Source organism: Hypoxylon fragiforme (genome assembly GCF_022984875.1).
Source record: "Hypoxylon fragiforme strain CBS 206.31 chromosome Unknown GGS25scaffold_8, whole genome shotgun sequence".
Classification (NCBI taxonomy): domain Eukaryota; kingdom Fungi; phylum Ascomycota; class Sordariomycetes; order Xylariales; family Hypoxylaceae; genus Hypoxylon; species Hypoxylon fragiforme.
This window is the reverse complement of record NW_026054763.1, coordinates 1,555,434-1,575,827: the sequence shown is the minus strand read 5'-3', so window position 1 is coordinate 1,575,827 and position 20,394 is coordinate 1,555,434. Positions and strand designations below refer to the sequence as shown.

Sequence of the window (20,394 nt, the reverse complement as noted above, 5' to 3'; positions counted from 1 at the left end):
TCAACCCATCTCATTGGCGATTTCTGGTATCGTGTCGTCGGCTTGTGCAGATAGAGCAGCCAACCCCAGCAAGGTTTCCTCACCTTTGAAGTACAGGAGAGGCGGATGTATGGCCCGAAGAGCCCGCGCGGATCGCCTCGGGCCAAGCGCAACAGACACGGCCCACAGAGACCTAACCCCGAGTACAGCCGACCCCATGTGGGGATTATCTTGGTAGCAGAACCATCTCGGTAGCGAAGTCAACCAGATTGGGAACCTCAGCTGCACTCGAGTCAGGTTCCAAGGAGACCTCCACGTCTGTCCCATCTTCGACATCATCAGTCGGCAAGCTTAAGTCAAAGTCCTGCAGAGTCTGAACAGACAGACCGATACTTTCCTAATATATCGGCACGGCAGCGGCGGCACAACGGAAGGCGGAGTGTGGAAGCCCGCCATCCCCTGGCTACTGGGGCCAGCGACAGCTATACCAACCGTAAACATAATAAGAAGTATATAGCTTGGAGAACCATCGAGGGTCGAACTGTATAGAGAGATGGTCTGTCGGGATGACAACGGACGGTTAGCAGGACCGGACTTGGATACACAGGGTTCTGCAGGGCAACATTAGGTGAACAGCCATCCATCATGGCCGAAGAAAGACCCGGAAGCCTGCTGCTAGTGTGAGACAGTTTTGCTGTGGAACTTGGAGGGGTCGAATTGCGTCGAAGTGGAGTGTGTGCCCGTCCCAGCCGCTCCCGCAGTGGAAACACGACAGCCCCGGATCCCCGTCTGATAGGGACATAGATCTGGAAGGTGACCATACTTGCGACATCCTGCAGTGAGGCTGCGGTGGTGCTGCAGTGATGAGTAGCGGAAACCTTAACAGCGGCAGCGGCAAAAGGAAGACTATCGGAAAAGAAGACACAAAACGAGGAGGTAGCGAAGACAGTGATAACCATCTAGCTCACAAATGCCAGAAGAAGGAAACAAAACTCGATACCGGCACTTTGCGAGCTTGGGTGGAAGACTAAGATCGCCTCGTTGCTGAATCTGGTGTGAGATGAAACGGTTCCTAAGGCGTGTGAACAAAAGCATAGTTGGATGCGCTGGAGGGTAGATATAATTAGTCAAGACGAAACCCATTTTGATCTCTTTCATTCCTGGACTCCGCACCTCGATGTAAGGTCGAGGTCTGGAGCGACAACAGTGCTATTGAGGGAATTGTGGAAGATGTTGATTCGACACCTTGGGCTCTACCACCATGTCTCGTCTGTGAGCTTTCTCTTGCGTGCTTGGAGAGTTTCTGTTGCTGCGAGATGGGAAAGGTAGTCCAACAAGAGCCGAGCGCGGAGCGTGCTAGGGTTAGCCACGCTTCGTTTACGTTCAGAATGAACGCGCGTGGCCAAAGCAGTCAAGACCTACTTTCTGTGGTCTACCAACTTTGACGGGGCCGGTTTGCATGATGGCTCTGAGAACCAGCATCAAGCTAAACCGCCTAGGAGTGAGTGCGACGAGTGTGTGGTGCCCTGCATGGTTGTGGTGTTAGTGGATTGTGCGAAGACACCTTAGAAACAACTGTATAGTTGTGTGAGGTTGTGTGGCCGTTGATGTCGGATCCTTCGAAGCGAGGCAGTCAGTGTTGACATCTCTGGGGTTTGGTAGCGCAGGTGCGGACTACCTGACTGCTAGGTCGTCACCTGGCAGCCAGGTAGTCAGCGCGGGCGTGCCATAGGGTTCCCCTCGGCCCCTACGTGCGTAGGGGCCCATCGCATGTCATTCGGGCTGATGACTGGGGTCATGTTAGGAGCTCACTAGGTTAGAGAACAAACGAGACCCTTGGAAGTGTCGGTGGTGTCATGCTGTATTGACGTTCACGGCCCGTAGACGTACAGTACGTATCACATATCATGGCTCGCTCATTCAAATAAGGACCATAGTTGAATGAATGGCAGAGGACATGTACCAGAACTCCATCGCGACTGCGCAGGCGATGCACGATGGAGCATAGGCTCATAGTGGCCGCTCGTATTGGTCTTGTCTGGGCATTGACGCATCAATCCCCGCGCAAGAACAATGTTGTTCTGCGTCTTCTAGATCCCGCCCTGATTGAGGTAGCGACAGTAGCTTGACAAACACCGAGACATGTTAGTACATACCTAAAGAGCTTCATGTAATACGTGCCAACGATCAAAGTTGAACTCAGCCTTTACATAAGCTCTTTAAGTATGTACTAACCCTTATGGTCAGGATGTTGCCTTGTCTGTGACTGTTTCATGAGACCCTGTGCAACCGCTATTCTCTAGCCTATCATATCTTTGATATGGCTAAGCAGAGGACATGGAAAGTTGGACTCGAATAGCAGCTGGTCGGATTTATAAGGCGTACTTAGGTGTTACTCGCAACTAGCGGCGTCGCTTTGCAACAAGACCAACATGTGGTTCTGGAATAAAGTGGTCAGAGAAGGTGGAATGTTCAGGTTTGGATACTTGTTACTCACATGAGTTAGGCCAGCCAATCAGTGAATCTTCTTGGCCTGGCCTAAGACCTTGTTTGTTGGTAGCCTTGTTATCACCGTAGCGTTTGTTGTCATCTTGCCTCCGTGAAGATTAGTTTATGAAGTGTGATGAGGAATGCGAACAAGGAAGCAGCATTCAACGTACCAAGATTCGTTGGACTGCCCAGAGACGGCACAACCGTCGTGCTTCTCGCCGATGTTGCTTATTCGGTCAGTATCTTAGTTACCCAAGTAATGATGGCTGCTCAGAGTGTCTAACCTAATCCGTTTCTCGACGTCTTTTTCGAGATACAGCATTCTTGCTAGCATCGCTAACATGGGCATCGGCTTTTTCCTTGGCCTATTTGCCGTCTTCACGTCTTCGTAGATTAATGGGTGATCACACCCCTCGGTGAGGTATGAGGAGAACCTATGATGAAGTTAGCTACAGTCAACATGGTTCGATTCTCAGGTATTGGAACTGTGCAAGGAGTTAGATTCTTGATAAATTTGATCTGTTCGCTTACCATAAATAGTCTCTATCACCTTTGGGCGATTTCATGAGTAAGGTGATAGAGATGGATTAAAGGCAGAGGAGTTAAAAGCAGGGCGATGGGGGCATTTCTGCTGCGAAATGTCGTCAACGTTACCTGGGGATTTGCTTGAATCCCAGGTCGTTAACTGGAGATGTGATAAGAGTCTATTGAAGGGGGGGTAGAAGTATTGATCTTGCTCAGCTCAAATAGAATAGTTGAGAGATGATGTTCTTGCTGTCCTTGAGTCTTCAGAGAATTGGACGAGTTACAAGCAGTGCATATAACCTATTTAAACCAATTAGGTTAGTAGATACCGAAGGCAGAACAGTGTCATGCTATAGGTAACTTACGTTGAGGCTGTGTCAGGTTATAATGCCATTTGCTTCGTGTATGAATGTTTTCAAACCTCGAGTCGTCAATACTCGTGCAACATGGCCTTCATGATGAAGATACGCCCGTGTTTCACGGACTCCCCTTACTCGTTAACAAGTAATGTTAATCAAAGTGAGCTACGAAGGTAAGAGTTGGAAACGCAACAAGGGACACGAGTAGAGAAATTGTGACCAGAGAGTGCAAATGAACCATGACATACCGAAAGGATAGAAGCTAGAGGAGGAATGAAAAGGCTGGCTGGGAAAATAGCGTGCCAACGGAACACGGCTATTTGAAGCAAGTCGTATAGATGAAGGGGGCTGGCAAGCAAACGGAATAGGAAGCGAGAGTACTAGGTAGATGAGAATGTTGGAAGAAGAAAAAGAAATGTGAGTAGATGAGAGAGATTTATAATGGAATGTTATTGAAGAGATGGGGCAAAAGAAGAAGCAAGAGGTAGGACCTGATGAATGAGGGAATACTTAGGTAGAGAAAGAGCGCCGACATAATGATGAAACCGGCAGAAAGGTTAATGAAGCAATAAACCCATCGATGGAGGCCCGCAGAGAAGTTTATAGAAAGCGAGAGTCTTTAGACGGGCAGGAGAAGAAGTACCTAACGTAAGGAGTGGGAAGTGGCAGGAGGCAAAGACGTAGGTGAGGAGTCAGATGATAGATATATGTTGCAGGGCGAATTGCAACCAAACGGAAGGAAGAAGGATGGAAGAAAGCTTGGTTTATTCCAGACTACGATGAGTGAGTGCCAATATAAGGCAGGCCTAGTGGAGCCATGTGCCTTGGGGCCATGACTCCTCAGGCACCTGCAACAATATATGACTGGTATATATCTCTCTCCCTGTCTCTATTTGGCTTTACATACGAAACAAGGAAAGCTAAAGAGTGAAGTAGGCTCTTTGATTTTACTTGCCAAGTCGGGCTGGGTTGGAAGGAATGCTGTTAATAGTGAGTCATAGAAAAGGACGGTGGAGGTCAAGATGGAGGGTAAAGTAAATAAACATGGAATGAGAAGGTTTTTTTGTTATCTTTATAGGATCATGGAAACGACGAGTTACCGTACCTAGTCTATATACAGGATCATCAATGGCATCTACTAGGTGTGTAGTATCCTAGGCAGTGTTCAAACCTACATAGCAAGGAATCACTACTTGAGCATGTTTTGAACTACAACTATGGAGTCTTCAAAGTTTTGTTTGTTTTTTATTTCGTGCCTTCTTGTGCAAGTGTATGAGTTAAGTATCTAATACGGCTATGCCTAAGGTGAGCACATGGGTGGGAACAAGGTAAACCATTGAGTAAAGGGGTAGTGGGTACTTATGTGTACCGACCTACTAAAATATGGCCGTACCTGTCACATTTACGCGAATACCACGTGCACTTCATAAGTTTTCTGCTACTAGACATGCTGAGAAGGAGCAGAGAAACATGTATACTGCCTGGTGGGTAGAAAAGTACCCACTACTATGTACATAATATGTAGGTGCATGGGTGAAGAGACCAGACCATAAATACCCGTCCTGCGACTTCCTGGATGTATTCTACTTATATTAGACGCTATCTGGGACGTAGATTCCTTGTAGTTGGCAAAATTCCATAGGCTCCTGTGTATAGTTGGCCCCCAACAAGATTCAGGGGGTCTCCCCTATCTTGAGGTTTTTCAAAGAAACCATGGGGTTTTGGCCTCAATACTTCTCAAAATAAGTTTCGCTTCACCTAAAGGAAGGTATATTGATGTAGTATTGATGATATTTAGTGCAGAATCCCTATCTATCAAGGAAAATAGAGATTTGTCACTTTTCATGGCAGATTCGGTTAAGGTGAAGAGTTGTGCTAATTGCATATCGATTTTTGCAACCCACTTAATAGATAGTTACTATCTGGGTGTCTTTTATGTTATATATGCTTTTATGATAGCAAAATTGATAATTTCTCAGTGGGAAGTTTCCTTTAACTAAGCTATGTTACTACTGTGACCCAACAACCTATCTAGGAGTACTAAGGACTTTTCATAACTGTTGAGAATGAAATATGCATACTGAAGGGACTTGGTACTGTTCTGAGGTAATCTGGTATTACAATTAATGAGTACCTACCCAAATTGCTGTAATATAAATCGAATAACTTCAACGTGAATAGCTTCAATTGCTATTCAAGGCAATTTGTATTAGGTAAGCTACCTAGTACTGTCAGCCGCTAAGTGGGTCAGCAAAACTCTATTATCATGTAGTACCTACATACATCAATACATTGTATTGTACCTACATATGTACTAGGTAGTACTAGTAGCACTACTAGGCATAGTACTAGGTACATAATTCACATCCATGGATAGTACTTACAACGTAGTACATGTACGTACATGGTACATAGTAGGTCTAATTATAGTACCTACATATGTAGTAATATTCCGTCAAGTTGCATTACCCAAAACATTGAAGTCCTCTATCCTACATACCTAATGTACCTAGGTAGCTAACCTCACTATCTACAACAACACAACACGACACAACACAAAAAGTACCAGTCTGATATATGGTGCATTGCATCCCAACATCAAGTATAACCATTCACCAAACTTATCGGCGCAGTATTCATTGCCCATGCAGCTTCCACCCTCCTCATTTACTAAATAGTTCAAGGCGACACAAACCTACCCACTCACAATCCTGAGGGAAATAATCTTTTAATCTTCTATCGGTCCCTATGGGAAAGCTCTCCAGATTGAAAGCAGGTGAGAACCTCCAGACTTTCCTGTCTGCTTTTTATTTCGTCAACTTCTTCATCAATATGCCAGTCCGCCCTGTTAACCACGGCGAGGATTTTGACTGTTGGCGATGCCTTCTCAGCTATTTCAACCATCGTTCTGAGAAGAGACCGTCCAGCCCTGTGTCTTGCCTGTGATTTCTCTCCGGGCATCACACTACACCTATCCACACGGTCTAAAACAATCCAGATTGTCTTTTCGGCACCGGAGATACTCATCACCTCGAGGGCTATGCTCTGCAATTTGTCAAAAGTTCTGTTCACCTTCGTTCGTACTTCTTCCTTAGAGATGCCTGGCAGCTTTCTTATCTCGGCATACGACTGCAAATCCCCCCAGAGTCGAGAACATTGGTCCTCGTTTCGCAACGCTTTCTTATTCAATTCTAAGAGTCTGTCTGTAGATCAAAAACGCCAAAACTTCCGACCAGGTGTCATCTTCGTTTCGAAGGCCCAGTAGATAGAAGACGCATAGGTTGGAGCCTTGTAGAGTTTCGCTTTGCGTGAATTTACTAATCACACTGAACCCTACAGGTGACACCCAGCAATGGCGTGCTTGATTCTCTTGATTGGTGCCCAATAAGACGAGGACGACTGACTCGGAAGATTGTAGCCATTTCCTGTACGCGGAGGTACCCTTCACAGACCGGCAGCGTTCTTTGAGGGTCCCCTCTGTGTACCAGTTCTTCTGACCAAACTCAGCAGCAACGTTAGCTTGATGTTCGGCCAGATTGCAATGCCGATCATCGTCAGGAAGAGGGTTAACGCCAAGTAACTGGCTGGCTTTTTCAAGTTGGGTCTTGTCTGTATGATCCTGCAACTCTGACAACTGACGTTTTAGGTCTCCGTGTGAAGGTTGGTTTATTAGCCATCTCCCATCCATTGAGCATAGGACTTACCATTGACCTGGTATTCCAGTCCTAATTACTCATTGTTAGAAAATGCGCATGAGACGATCGCGGGAAACTAACTGTTGTTTATCACTTTAATTTCATGGTCGTACGACTGGAAGGATGGTACTTTTAGTCGTACGCTCTTCACTCTCGTCTTCGAACAATTTGACGGCCATCTCCCGTTGACATCTCTTCCCTACTATCCTTTTGAATCGCACCCGGATCGCGAAGAGATTCAAAAGCAGCCCATAGAGCGCGGCCGAATATTTCGCAAAATTTGCAATGCCGACAACTGTTGAAGTAGATGCAGGTTATGAGAGTTGTGTAGTTGGTTATATATTAGAAGAGTAAGTTCTAATGATAGCTACTGGAGATATAGATAGTATATATATGCCACAAATGTAAGGCAGATGTTACCAGCCACCCTATACTAGTTACCTAAATATTCTAACATTTCTACTTGAACCATACCTAGTGGTAATATGTTAGAAGCTTCCATTATTTTTCTTTTATAGGGTGTGATTTTTTATTTAGCTTTTAAGCTTGATGTAATCTTTGAACCGGGGATCGTCTGGTCCTTAATATCTTGAATCCCTTATCTGGACCAATTCCCAGACTTTTTGTAGAGATAGGATTAGGCACTCGTTTCTCCCACTATTCGTAGCGTCGGTGTTGTACCGGATTTCGGCAGTCTTCATGCCTCTTTTGTTCCGTAGGTATTCGACGAAGGAGCGCTGTTTACCCCATAGAATCGTGTGCCATCTGGTGTGTTCTGAAGCTGCCTCTACAGGGTCACAGTCCCAGATCAGGATCTTCTTTCCCTTTTGTTCAGGTGTTGCCCCGCTGACTATTATTATGACATACACGTGCCAGGCCCTATCCTTCCACTGATCTCCTATAATCGATCCGTTTGGTGTGCTGAATAGGCCGATCCAGGTTCGTTTTCCATACTTGGGTTCGCAGGCAAAAATTACTGAACAGGTCTTGAGTTTCAGGGTCAGGCATGTATCCCACCCAATTTGCTCGATCCTGATCACTGTGGAAAGAAATTGCTCGAGGGTGTACGTATGGTGCATTTCCATCTATCATTAGATCTTGGAACTGTTGTAGATATCGTCCTATTTCAAGCCCTGAAGATTCAGGATCGGTTGGCGGTTCGTGTAATAGTGTGAGTAGATTTAGGGAAGCCATATTGATAGGTGAACTTTGTGAGAAAAGGAAGGAAAGGGGAATATGAGCATACCCTACAGCTACCCTATATACGTGATAGACTTTAAGATTAAGGCATAAATCCAAAACTCCCACTCGCTTTATAAGCAAAGTCCTAACGTATCCCTAAAACGTATAAAAAAATCCCTAGATAATGGCTTAATAAGGCCATCCGCTATTTATTAAGCTGTGTTAACATATTTAAACTCCACCTCACCGGCAGCCTATTTTTCCCAAAAAAAATAAACATTTACCTTGATATATTTGGTCTAGCCGTAAAACTATAAATTCTTTGCTAAAATTAAAGCCCCTTAATTATCCCCCCAAATTATTATAGCTGGCATATCTCCTTTATTAACATTTAAATTAATTAATAATCTTTAAAGTTAAATAATTTCTTTAATAACATTAACCATCGCCTTAAATTTTAATTTACAAATAAAAATTGCCACTATAAATTATCTTTTGTAACTTTAACTTAGGACAACATTTCCAACATTAAAAATATACCCTAAAGTAAATTTGCAAATAAAAACATAACTTATATAATCGGCGTTTATTTATTTTATAAATGGCCTTAAATTACTTTAATAGATAAATTTATAGCTTAAAATGCCCTTAAAATATCTTAATACTCTCCGTATCGCCGATAGGTATACGGTAGTAAGGTTTTTTATGTAGCGGCTTAAATATAATATAGTATAAGCTATATTTGGCTGCGTTTTCATTATGGCATATATTAAGCATTTTATAGTTTTGGTATACCATTAAACGTTATCTTTTAAAGCCTTATAATCGTTTAAAAATTTAAGTATCTTACTAACCTTAATAAGGGTTACGTTGGGATTAACTTTCTATTATTTAAGATCCTTAATTATCCGTTTTAAGTAGGCCTTTTGGTTTAAGGTGACGGTTTTATTTGCTTTATCTCTTTTAATAATTATACTTAAGTAGTATATATAAAGTCTTAAATCCGTTATCTTAAACTTTTATGCTAGGAGGATTTTTAAGGTAGCGATCTCGGTTTTTAAAAGTCTTATAATAAGTAAATCGTTAATGTAAACGGTAATATATATGTAACCTTTTATAAATACGCTAACATTAAAATCTAATGCGTAGAATTTATACTCTTTTAAAAAGGTGGTTAAGGTTTAATATTATACTTTAAAAGTTTATTTTAACCCGTACAAGGCCTTTTTTAATTTATAATACTTGCTTAGGTTTTATATAAAATTAAAGGATTATTTAATATAAATGTTTTCATTTATATTTCCGTATAAAAAGGCGGTGATAATATTTATTTGTTTTAATTTAAGATTTAAAATAACGGCTATAACAAATATTACCTTATAACTTATAAGCTTAATAATTAAAGTAAAGGTATTAGTGTAATTTAACCCTTTTACTTATTTAAAACCCTTAACGACTTATTTTACTTTATAACGGGTAATTTTATTATTAGGTTTTTTTTTAATTTTATATATCCATTTTTCTAATAACGCCTTACGCCTTATAAGCAGGTTAATTAAGTTTTAAGTTTTATTATTTATTAAAGATTAGTATTTTAAATGCATGGCCTTATATTAGTTATGTGATTTTTCACCTTTTATAACTTACTTATAAGTTTTAAGCTTTATAGCTTTTATTATTATTAACATAATCCTTAATATGGTTATTGTGAATTTAAATGTATTAACTTTTAATTAGTATTTATTAAACTGTGTTAATTAAGTGTGTAGCCTTAGGTTATGTGCGAGAGGATCTTTTAAAGGGTTGTTTTAATAAATAAGTAAGTTAAGGGGTTCTTATATAAGCATCCCTAATTATAATCCCTCCAAGGGTTTGTTTTAATAGCTATGCCAGGCCTGGTTTTAGTGTGTCCAACGGTGCTAATTATATTATAATAGCCCTTTTAAGCGTTATAAGTTTTAATTCTAAGCTTAGTTACCTTAAAGCGTCTCATGCTTTCTTATAAGGTGTTTTTAAAATAACTTTACCGTTTTTTGTTATTTTTAAGGTGTTAGCGTTATTTTATACCTCCTTTGATAATAGTTTTAATAAAGATAATTATATGTTTTACCTTTTCTTAAACGAATTAAGGTTATTAATGGATTTATAAAGGTAGGTTTTTTTAAATATTATATTATTAACGTTAATAATTATATTATTATTTAATTAAAAAACTTTATAATTGCGAGAGCTATTGTTATTATATTTAAACATTTTATAATTAATTATTTTTAACTCGAATATACTAGCTTTTTTATTTAATAAGTAAAAGTTATTTACTTTTATTATAATTAAATATATTAGGTTAAGTGGTTTATTAAACCAAACCTTATATAAAATCTTTTTTAAGGTTTTATTTAATGATTAATTTATAAAATATACGGCTATTTAAATTATAATAAGCTAGTATTTATTAAGTATTTCATTATTTTAAGCTTATATTATTATTATTTTTGCTTTATTTTTTAACTTTCTAATAATATTTTTAATTAAACTACCTTATTAATATTACCTTATAATTAAGTAAAAAATAACTATTTCTTTTTATTAATAATATTATTAAAATTTATAACTTACGTGATTTTTTAATTTATTTAAGGTGATTATGTAATATCGCTTTTTTAGTTTTTCCCATTTTTTAAAAAAATCCTTAAAAGCTTTAAACCAATTTTTAAGTTGTTATATCGATAAAACCCAAATTATATAAGAGAAATTATAAGTAATAATAAGTTATCTTATATGTCTTTTATAGTTTTATGTGTTAATTAACATACCGGCTTTATTTAAGTGAAGGGATTTTAGTTTATAAGTTTTTTATTAGATGTTTCCTTTATAAAATTTCTTATATATCTTATTTTATATATAAATTTCATATAAGTAATATTCTTTTTATAAGGTGATTTTAATTGATATTTTTATTAATTATAAAAGGTTTTATTTTTTTATATGCCTTAAATATTTATGCTAAACTTTTAATGTAAGGTTATTAACGGTGTAAGAGTAAAGGGTTATATTAAGGCTTATTATATTAAAGGTATTATCCTTTTAATCGATTATATATAAGCCATTAATTTTAAAGGTTATAAGGAAAATTTTCTTTTTCTTTACCTTAAACGTTGATTTATTTTTAAAAAAAAATTCCGCATTTTTTTTTATTAATTATAATATTAATAAAAGGTTACAAGTTAAGTTAAAGTAATAAATAATATCTAAAACCTTAACCAGTTTAAGCCTTCCATTAATAACTACCGTAATATTAGCGGTATTTTATAATTTAAGGTTAATTGTTTTTTCTTTTATTCCATATATAAGTTATCCGATATAAAGTCGTAAATTAGTAAATAATTTTCTATCACAGCAAATAATTTAATTATAATTATTATTTAAAACCACTACCTTTTAAAATTTAACCGTTATTTTAACCGCCTTAATTTTAAGTAATGTCATTAAACTTATAACCTTAAGTGTTTTTTTAATATAAAAGTCTTTAAGGATAAAATTTAGGCAGCTTTATGTGGTTAAATTAATTAATTTAAAGGGGGTGTCGGCGGGTAATTATTAATTAAAGTCTTATAATTTAATGTTGTTAGGTAAGCGGCCTTAAAATACCCTGCTAAGAATGTTCGAAATAAATGATTTAAGGTGCTTATTTTTAAGGTTATCCCTTATAGCTAAGAAGGTGTTAATGTGTGTGAGGGTACTTTTTATAACCTATTATTTATATATAAGATTTATTATTACAAGTTTATTTTTATTATTAACTTATGGTTTTTTTCTTTTAAAGGTGCTACGCTAATTTTTAAGTTTTTTTTCCAAGTGTTTTTAAAAGTAAGCGGTTAAGTTATGAAAAGTTAATTACCAGTTAACGGAGATATAATATTAGTAAATAAAGCTATTCTTTTATTTCTTATTATTATTTATTTTATAAGCGGTTAAGGCGTGTTTATTATCCCTACCTTTAAGTTTTTAATTTTATTTTTCCTGTTAAGTTAGTCGAACGGTGTCGTTAATATTAACGATTAATTTAATAATTTCTTTAGTTTCATTACGTTTTGGTAAAATGTTATAAGTTTAAAAAAAAGTGATAAAAAAAGTATTATAATTTAAACTTAGAGTATATAAAAATTTATTAATTAAATGTAGTTTTAAAATTATATAGGTTATATTTAAGGCTTTAAAATTAGTTTAAAAAAGGCGAAGTTTAACTAATAATATTATAATTATATTTTTAATAATTAAAGATATATTATCTTATTTAAAAATAAGATTTTAAAAAATAATATTACTTTTTAGTTTATATTCCCTTTTAAAGGTTTTTCATAATTTATTAATTATTTTATAAACTTTAATAAGTTTTTTAAGGTTTTCTTTTAGCTTATATTTTATAGTTTTTAAAGTTTTATTATTTTTTTCGATTTAAGTTTTTTGCTTTTTTTAAAGCTTTACTTCGAGGATTTTATTTTTAGCGGTGAGTTTCCTCTCATCTTATCCTCTAAGGAGGTGTCTTTTATATCTATTAATATTTAAGTAATTTAAAATTTCCCTATTAAACTAAATCTATTTGTTAAATAAGTGAAGCGTGGTTAGTTTATTTAAGGAGGTTTTAGTGGTTTTTTTAGAAATTATCGTGTTAAGGAGAAGATTTAATTAAGGTTTTAGTTTTTAACTTTCGTCAAATTTATTTTGCAAATTTCATTATAGGTTTTTTATTAAGAAATTTGATATAAAATAATAATTAAGTAATTACTTAGGTTTAAAAAAAACTTCTTTGTAAAATTTCTTCCAAATTAATAATTAACCAAATCTAAAAAAGATTACCTTATAGAAATTTTTCTTCTAAGTTAGGAGTATTTTTCCCAGGTGACGAGTTGCCGATACTAAATAAAACGTGCGGAATAATAACCTCAAAGCTGAAATATTTAATTTTTAAATTATTAAAAGATAAAATAAGTAAAACGTTACATAAATTTAACGAGTAGGATTTTAATAAAGTAATAAGTGGTAAGTAAATAATTTCCTTACTATTAAAAATTTCAAGGTTAAAATCTTAATATAAATTGTCGATTTTTTTAATTTTATTAATAAAAAATAGGAAATTATACTTGTTAAAAAATCTAAGGAAAGTTGGTTTTTGTAAAGGTTTTTTCCACAAATTATATTTTTCGTTTTTCCTACTGCCATTAACGTTATTATTATTTACTATCGAATCCATTTTATTAGTTAATTATTTAAGTAATAAAGCAAAAAGTTTTTATTAATATTAATAGCTTTAATAAAATAAATTTATTAAATTTATTTAACAAATCCGATATAAATAAAATTTAAAAAGATAAGTTAGTCCTTAACTTTTATAATATTAGTTATCCAAAAGGTTTAAATATGTATATAATTTAGGGTATAGGGAATAATTAAAATATTTAAAGAAAATTTTCCCATAGCGTTTTCTATTTTTTTTTTTTAAGATTTTTGCGTAGTGAGAGTCGTAGCAGTTTTTATTAAAATGTCTACATCGTGTATATAAAAAGAGGGAATTTTAAGAAAATATAAGGTAAATTATAAAGTGAAATAATTATTTTAGTTATAAGCTCTAGGCTTATAATTTGTTAAAGTAAATGCAAATTATAAGAGTTGTGTAGTTGGTTATATATTAAAAGAGTAAATTCTAATGGTAGCTACTAAAGATGTAGATAGTATATATATGCTATAGGTATGGGGCGGATGTTACCAGCCACCCTATACTAGCCACCTGAATATTCCAACAACAACGACTCGCGGCTCTTCGAATACCAGGGAGAGCTAATACTGGAGCAGAAGGGATTCTCAGGGATGAAACACAACGACGAGGTAAGATCTCTTAGGTAGTACCTAGTAAACAAGCAAAGCTAACATAGCCCACTAACAGATGGATGATAGCGAAGCTCGATCATCCAATTCGATAAACATAGACCTTATTGGAAGACTCACCCAAGGCCGACTGAATGTGTCTAATACTCCATGTAAACGTGGGATGCATTCACCCAAGTCCTAAAACTACGGATAAGTTAACGCTTTAACTAGACCAAGGGCAGAGTCATGGTTGATTACGACGCATTTTTCCAGTATGGGTATGGGGGAACGGACGGGCAGAATGGGGCGCTTAGACCTAACTCTGGGGGTACTGGGTGTGGATGCAATGGCTGCCAAGAGAACAAGGGGCTAGCGGCAAGATACCGGACGCGCTTCGACGACAAAAAGTTTGCGAACTCTCATGAGACTTGGGACGACGAGCAGTACCTGATTTTCCTACCCCGTGTACTCGGCTACATCCCCCAACAAAAGCAATGGGCACAGCTTCAGGTAAATCGGTTGGAGTTGCTCGGGACGGGAAATGAGACAACCGCTTGGGAGTCGCGGCTCAGGTTGGCTAGTATCGAACATGAAAAGTCAAAGAGAGGAAGGAAAAGTAAGGCTTTTTAAGTACTGATACAGTATGTGATAATATGGCTAACTATCAAGCGCTTACGCGACAGAAAAGACGCGCAAGAGGGATGAGGACGACGAAGATAAGCTATTGGAAGTAAATGACATTATGTCAGGCGAAGGGAAGGGTCCTATAATCCTACTTTATGGTCAGAATCTTCGCTTGTTTTTCTCTTAATACATACCCAAGCTTTAGCTAATCAATCCGTAATGCGTAGGCCCCCCTGGAGTAGGAAAGACCTCAACGGCCGAGACCATTGCCACTGCTACTCAAGCCTCTGTTCTCAATCAGTGTCGCTGATGTGGGAACCAAAGCCAAGCATGTGGAGGCCAACCTCCAGAGAGTTTTTGATCTAGCCACCCGCCCCCTTTTAACCCCTTTTCTTATTAATCCCGCCAAACCAACAACCCCTTCGCATAAAGCCCCGCCACAATCCCCACCCCCCTCCCCTTATCCCGCACCACCGACGCGCTCGTCGGGTACTCCCAGCCCGAATAAATATGCTGCACGCCGCCCTCGGGCGTCCACTCGCTGGCCCAGGACGCCGCGCTCAGCGTCTTGCACCTTTCTTCCGCCTCCTCGCGCTGTTCTGGCGGTTTGTCTGATAATAGCTCGGGCCGATTGCACGTGCGTCGCGAGCGCGCGAAGGCGCCGAGGCTGGGCAGGTGCGGGTGTCCGGCGATGAGCAGCGCCTCGTCGCCGTGCTGGCCTTTGGAGACGGAGAGGTTGTCTGGGAGGAAGGGGACGGGGAAGGAGGTGCTTTGGGTTAGGGTTGGGTGATTGCTTGTGGTGGAGGAAGAGGAGGAGATGGAAAACAGCTTCACGAGGCGCGTGTTGGTGCTGGCGACGGCGAGGGTGGTGTCGTGGCGCAGGAGCGCAAGGCCATTGGCGTACGCTAGGCGCGCGACCACGGCGGCGTCGACGGTCCCGTTCGGCAGGATGCGCACGTGCGCGACGCTCGCGATGGGCGGCGCGAGGTACGTCTCCAGAGCCCAGAGCAGGCGGTGCGAGCGCGCGGGGAAGTAGTGCTGGTTCGTGACGAAGAACTCGGATTCGCTGAGCGCGGCGATCGAGTTCGGGGCGTAGATGAGCGGGTGCGGCAGCGAGCGCACGTGCGTCGCCGTGAGGGTGTCCAGGTCGAGCTGGAATTGCTCGATGCGGGCGCCCGCGCGCCGGTGGTTGGTGACGAGTAAGGTGGAGCTGGGCTCGTGGTACTCGAGGCCGAGAGTGCGGAGCTCTGTGGAGGAGGGGAAGTTGAGGATGCGGATGCGCGTGAGGGAGGAGGCGGAGGGGGAGGAAGAGGAGTAATTGTAGGCGTAGAGCTCGGCGTTGGGGTCGGGCGGGGCGTTGTCGACGAAGTTGCCCTAATGTGGCTAATATGAGAACTCATCGTCCACGATGAAGCAAGGGGGATGTGTTATGGCAACTAAGGTGATAATTTACCATAACAGTGTTCCAAGTCTCGCGACCCGGATCGCAAGGCACAATTGCGAGACCACGGGACTCGACCAGCAGTGCATCCTCGCAACTCCGGATCTGGTCCGCAAACTTGATCTCGTAGGATGTGAAGTTTGCATGTCGGGGCATCCGACTCTGCGCATTGAAGTATGCCAGCGACAAAACTTGGTACCGAGAATACCAGAACGCGGCGAAAGGCGCGAGGAGAAGCACGAGCTGTTGAAGAGGTTAGTTATTTATTGCGTGTTTTGGTCTTTGGATGGGGAAACAGGGACGATCCATGAATGAATGTCTGTCTTACAATGCTTGTCTTGATATTAATACCCGACATCATGATTTAACTATCACCGTACACTGGCGCAAACTTAAGAGGGAAAAGAAGGTGAGAGCTTGAGAAAGGAAGGTAAGGGCTGGAGGTGTTTTAGATCAGCCCTGAAGTCTTGAAAATGGACCCCACATGTCGATCACACAGCGTGGTGTATAAATGGGCAAGGAATCCTAACCCTGCACGTCTTTTGCCTTTTAGACATTGCTAAGGTTAGCCGTAGATATATTTATATTTCCTATATAGTAGGGATGCGTTGCAATTATTGTATCCAGTATCTATTTTGAAGTTCTCTAACGATTCGGTGTGCCGTATTCGTCATATTATGGGTGGTGTCTAACGGCCGAGAGGGCCCAGCCGTGTTGCATTGGCCAAGACAAATCTCACAATGAGGAGCCCTGGACATCTTTATCGTTATGGTATTGGGTAGGAAAAGTCTTAGCTGAAGGTCGTGCAACCACTCACAGCATTCGGGGGCTGCTGACGGTGTGTGCTTGTGGTGGAGAAAAATGAAGGATACCTACACAAGATCGGGGGGTGACAAGATGACACGCAGAGAGACTATAACATAGGTTGATATACACCCAGTACCTACCATATTACCTATATTCGATAGGTTTGGTCTGAAAACCATTAAACTCACTGTCAGCAACTCACTTCTGATGTCTGGACTTACAGATTTGGTAGCCTCTTTACCTAGATGTGCTGTATGTATAGTCTTCTCTGCGTTATCCCACTCTTGGTGATTCTTCTTTCTAACTGCATATACCTAGGCAACATGCATGCTTATTGCTGTAGAAGCGTCAACCTGTGCCACCACAGACTCGGCATGCGCGTGTCATGATGAAGATCTGAACACTCAAGCTACCACTTGCATCACAGCGAACTGCACCGTTCGAGAATCTCTCACTACTAAGAATCTGACTTCTACATCGTGTGGAATCGCTCCATACGTGGATCACTCCTACGTTCGGATACTTGCCGTCTTTGTCAGCCTCTCTGCTGTTTCTGTCTTGCTTCGTGTCGCTGCGAGGCTCCAGGCAAGGGTCCCTGTGTGGTGGGATGATATCATCATCACTTTATCTTTTGTGAGTAAGCCCCTCACCCCTGATCCATGGAGAATGCTATATGCTGACGACTGTATCCCGCCTTCCCGATCGTAGCTTGGATGTGTTGCTTATGCCAGCATATTCTGGGCTTGTACGATACCGTTACCTCTACCCCCTTATGAATCCATATCTTCTTCGGCAGATTGGCAGGTAAATGGCACAACAAGCTAACAATTGCTGCATAATAGTGAAGCCCCATGGCTTAGGTACTGATATATGGGCCGTGCCATTTGACGATATCACACTGAGCTTCCAGGCATTCTATGCGCTTTTCATTCTCTACGTCTTGAGCCGGGACCTCGTGCGTCTCTCCATCCTGCTATTTTACCATCGCATATTCGGCCGTACGCCTCTAGCTCGGCGGTTGATTCAATTCACCTTCGTCCTGATTATCGCGTGCTACATCGCTTTCGTCTTTGCCATCGCCTTTGGCTGCACGCCCATCGACTACTTCTGGACCGCGTGGGATGGCGAGCACGAGGGCCACTGCATCAACACTAATGCTATCTTCTGGGCAGGCGCTTTCATCGTTATCCCGATTGATATATGGATCATGTTGATATCCCTGCCGTTTATTGTGCGGTTGAAGTTGTCGATGCAGAAGAGGGTTTTGACGGGGATTATGTTCACGTTTGGAATCTTGTGAGTACCTAGTAGGAATAGTGTATGGGCAAGATGGTATTGACAATGGAATGAATTAACAATTCGATCTAGCGTTACCGTTGTAAGCCTTTATCGGCTAAGAACCATCAACCGCTTTACGCTGTCACAAAATCCAACGGGTGAGTTATAAGTTCATAATTCGCCCCACTCCCCCCTTTTCACATGCTTAACGTTAGCCACCCCTATCCTACTACACCCCTTACTGATGCATTCTTCCATCTCCGATAGCCGACTTCGTCGAAGTTGGGATTTGGTCCGGCCTCGAGCTCTACGTCGGCATCATCTGCGCATGCCTGCCCAACTTTCACCACCTTCTCAAACCCCTGTATCGCTACCTACGCTTTTCTAGGGCGAAGTCTCCACATCCCAGCGCACTAGACTCTAGTGGTAGTAGTAGACCCCATAAACACTTGAATGATGTGGGAGGGACCCCGAAGCCGATGATTCGCGCGACGACGACGGTCGATGTCGAGCATCATGTTCCGGAAAGCCAGGATCATCTGTATGATGTGGATAGGGGTGATGTCACGGGAGGGGTGGAGGAAGTTGAGCTGGGTACGAGGAAAAGGGGCGAGACGAGGGGGTCTGTTTGGTGTTGAAAGGGGGGCGGGCAAAATTATTAAGAAAGCCGTATGTTTAATTACATCGGTAGGTAGGTTTGATGACTTATAGTGCTCCACCGAGTCCTCGGTGAACACCTGGGCAGTTAAAAGTTTGGAATCCAATGATACCTACAATGCCGTCACCACGTAGGTAAGTATACAGGAGAAGTCAGATCCCACCCTCGCTAATTTCCCATCTCATCGATCAAGCCTTATATCTCGTAACGAATGCCTTAACGCCTGCGTGCCAATGATGAACAACTCATCGCTGTACGCAATGACGTCCTTGGGGCCCGCCCCATCAAACTCAAAATCAAACCGTTGGACCAGCGTGGAGATCACAATGCACATCTCCGCCTGCGCAAGGCTAGATCATAAGATCTCCCAGGCAGTCAGCGAAACCGCACATTCCACCCCCCCATTCATAGACGACAACTTACTGCATCCCAAGACAATTCCGCGTCCCCCTCGAAAACGGCGCTTACGTCTTCTCGGCCTTCTTCCGCGCGTCTAGCCCCATCCATCGCTCCGGCGCAAAGCGCTCCGGCTCCGGATACAAGCCCGCGTCCATGTGCATCAGCAGCGTCGTGAGGTGGCTGTCTGAGTCTGCCGATGCGTGGCTAAGATCAATGTTCGAAGTGAGCTCGGCGCGGAGGGTGGCGAGGATAATGGGAGAAGTGTACACGTAGGTAGTATAGGACGAGGCGCATGGCGGCGGCGGCGGTCTCGAAGGCGGTGCCGGTGACCGGTGCTGACAGTCGTCGAAGATGCGCAGGACCTCTTTCTCGGAGGCGGGGAGGTTGAAGTGCAGGATTGCGTGGATCATGGAGCGTGATTCTTTGGCTTCGGCGCCGAAGGCGGGGGTTGAGAAGGCGGAGACGGTCTCTTGCGTGATGGATATGTTAGCTAGAAGATTATATTGCGATTGAATATGATGAGTTCAACTTTGAACGATTTGGTGATGAAACGGCTGCGTTGAGAAGTGCACATGTGACGATTTGCTCCCTTGCGTTGCGTTGCGTACTGGACATATTACCTCCGTAACCAACTCATATATCACATGACTGGTACTCCGTAACCTCAGTACGATATTGTATAAGATCGGGGTTATCACGTGGCGCCTTGGATTAGTCACCATCTAGGATCAGAAGGTACTGTACCTCCTTGAAAATTTTTTTTTTTTTTTCTCTTTCCTTTATTCTCGTTTCTTTATTCTCGTTCCTTTATTCTCTTTCCTCGTTCACAAAATCATCATCAATCAAATCCGTAACTTGCGAAAGCGAATGCAACTGCTAAGACATATTCGCATTTTATTACTTACGACTTACAATAACCAGCATACGTAATCCTCGGCGCCCTTACTTGCAGACAGAAAACAGCCCCTAAAAGGATGTATGTTTAACTCGTATGCGATCCAATCAGTCAGGCTTTCACTTCTCCAGCATACAGGATTGGGTATTCTTAGTTTTCTTCTCATCATGTTGGTTCTAGAATATCATCAACATGCC

General features: G+C 40.8%; 7 protein-coding genes across 7 annotated transcripts; 2 read left to right on the top strand and 5 right to left on the bottom strand.

Annotated features, from left to right (window-relative positions):
- GGS25DRAFT_524618 (uncharacterized protein) lies at nucleotides 1-938 on the bottom strand (the record flags this gene model as incomplete). Its single annotated transcript, XM_049264641.1, has 3 exons — nucleotides 1-306; nucleotides 367-520; nucleotides 583-938. The coding sequence occupies 3 exons, from the start codon at nucleotides 936-938 to the stop codon at nucleotides 1-3; spliced, it is 816 nt and encodes a 271-aa protein (XP_049113897.1).
- A 4,899-nt stretch (nucleotides 939-5,837) lies between these two features.
- GGS25DRAFT_503571 (uncharacterized protein) lies at nucleotides 5,838-7,485 on the bottom strand. Its single transcript, XM_049262082.1, has 2 exons — nucleotides 6,223-7,485; nucleotides 5,838-6,129 (listed from the first exon to the last, which is right to left on the bottom strand). Exon 1 carries the CDS (start codon nucleotides 7,039-7,041, stop codon nucleotides 6,535-6,537), a length of 507 nt encoding a protein of 168 aa, XP_049113896.1. The 5' UTR covers nucleotides 7,042-7,485; the 3' UTR covers nucleotides 5,838-6,129; nucleotides 6,223-6,534.
- Nucleotides 7,416-8,479, bottom strand: GGS25DRAFT_503567 (uncharacterized protein). The gene has a single exon (XM_049262081.1). The coding sequence runs from the start codon at nucleotides 8,131-8,133 to the stop codon at nucleotides 7,630-7,632; it is 504 nt and encodes a 167-aa protein (XP_049113895.1). The 5' UTR covers nucleotides 8,134-8,479; the 3' UTR covers nucleotides 7,416-7,629.
- A 5,616-nt stretch (nucleotides 8,480-14,095) lies between these two features.
- Nucleotides 14,096-15,029, top strand: GGS25DRAFT_524615 (uncharacterized protein; the record flags this gene model as incomplete). The annotated part of the gene is made up of 5 exons (XM_049264640.1): nucleotides 14,096-14,113; nucleotides 14,172-14,249; nucleotides 14,327-14,711; nucleotides 14,779-14,877; nucleotides 14,947-15,029. The coding sequence occupies 5 exons, from the start codon at nucleotides 14,096-14,098 to the stop codon at nucleotides 15,027-15,029; spliced, it is 663 nt and encodes a 220-aa protein (XP_049113894.1).
- GGS25DRAFT_415753 (putative paraoxonase) lies at nucleotides 14,921-16,780 on the bottom strand. Its single transcript, XM_049258523.1, has 3 exons — nucleotides 16,489-16,780; nucleotides 16,173-16,403; nucleotides 14,921-16,093 (listed from the first exon to the last, which is right to left on the bottom strand). Exons 1-3 carry the CDS (start codon nucleotides 16,519-16,521, stop codon nucleotides 15,116-15,118), a joined length of 1,242 nt encoding a protein of 413 aa, XP_049113893.1. The 5' UTR covers nucleotides 16,522-16,780; the 3' UTR covers nucleotides 14,921-15,115.
- A 200-nt stretch (nucleotides 16,781-16,980) lies between these two features.
- GGS25DRAFT_415745 (uncharacterized protein) lies at nucleotides 16,981-19,157 on the top strand. The gene is made up of 7 exons (XM_049258522.1): nucleotides 16,981-17,219; nucleotides 17,286-17,600; nucleotides 17,676-17,712; nucleotides 17,810-18,263; nucleotides 18,336-18,403; nucleotides 18,513-19,033; nucleotides 19,097-19,157. The coding sequence occupies exons 1-6, from the start codon at nucleotides 17,175-17,177 to the stop codon at nucleotides 18,881-18,883; spliced, it is 1,290 nt and encodes a 429-aa protein (XP_049113892.1). The 5' UTR covers nucleotides 16,981-17,174; the 3' UTR covers nucleotides 18,884-19,033; nucleotides 19,097-19,157.
- Nucleotides 19,085-19,917, bottom strand: GGS25DRAFT_524612 (uncharacterized protein; the record flags this gene model as incomplete). Its single annotated transcript, XM_049264639.1, has 3 exons — nucleotides 19,085-19,253; nucleotides 19,372-19,771; nucleotides 19,839-19,917. The coding sequence occupies 3 exons, from the start codon at nucleotides 19,915-19,917 to the stop codon at nucleotides 19,085-19,087; spliced, it is 648 nt and encodes a 215-aa protein (XP_049113891.1).
- Nucleotides 19,918-20,394: the final 477 nt, after the last annotated feature.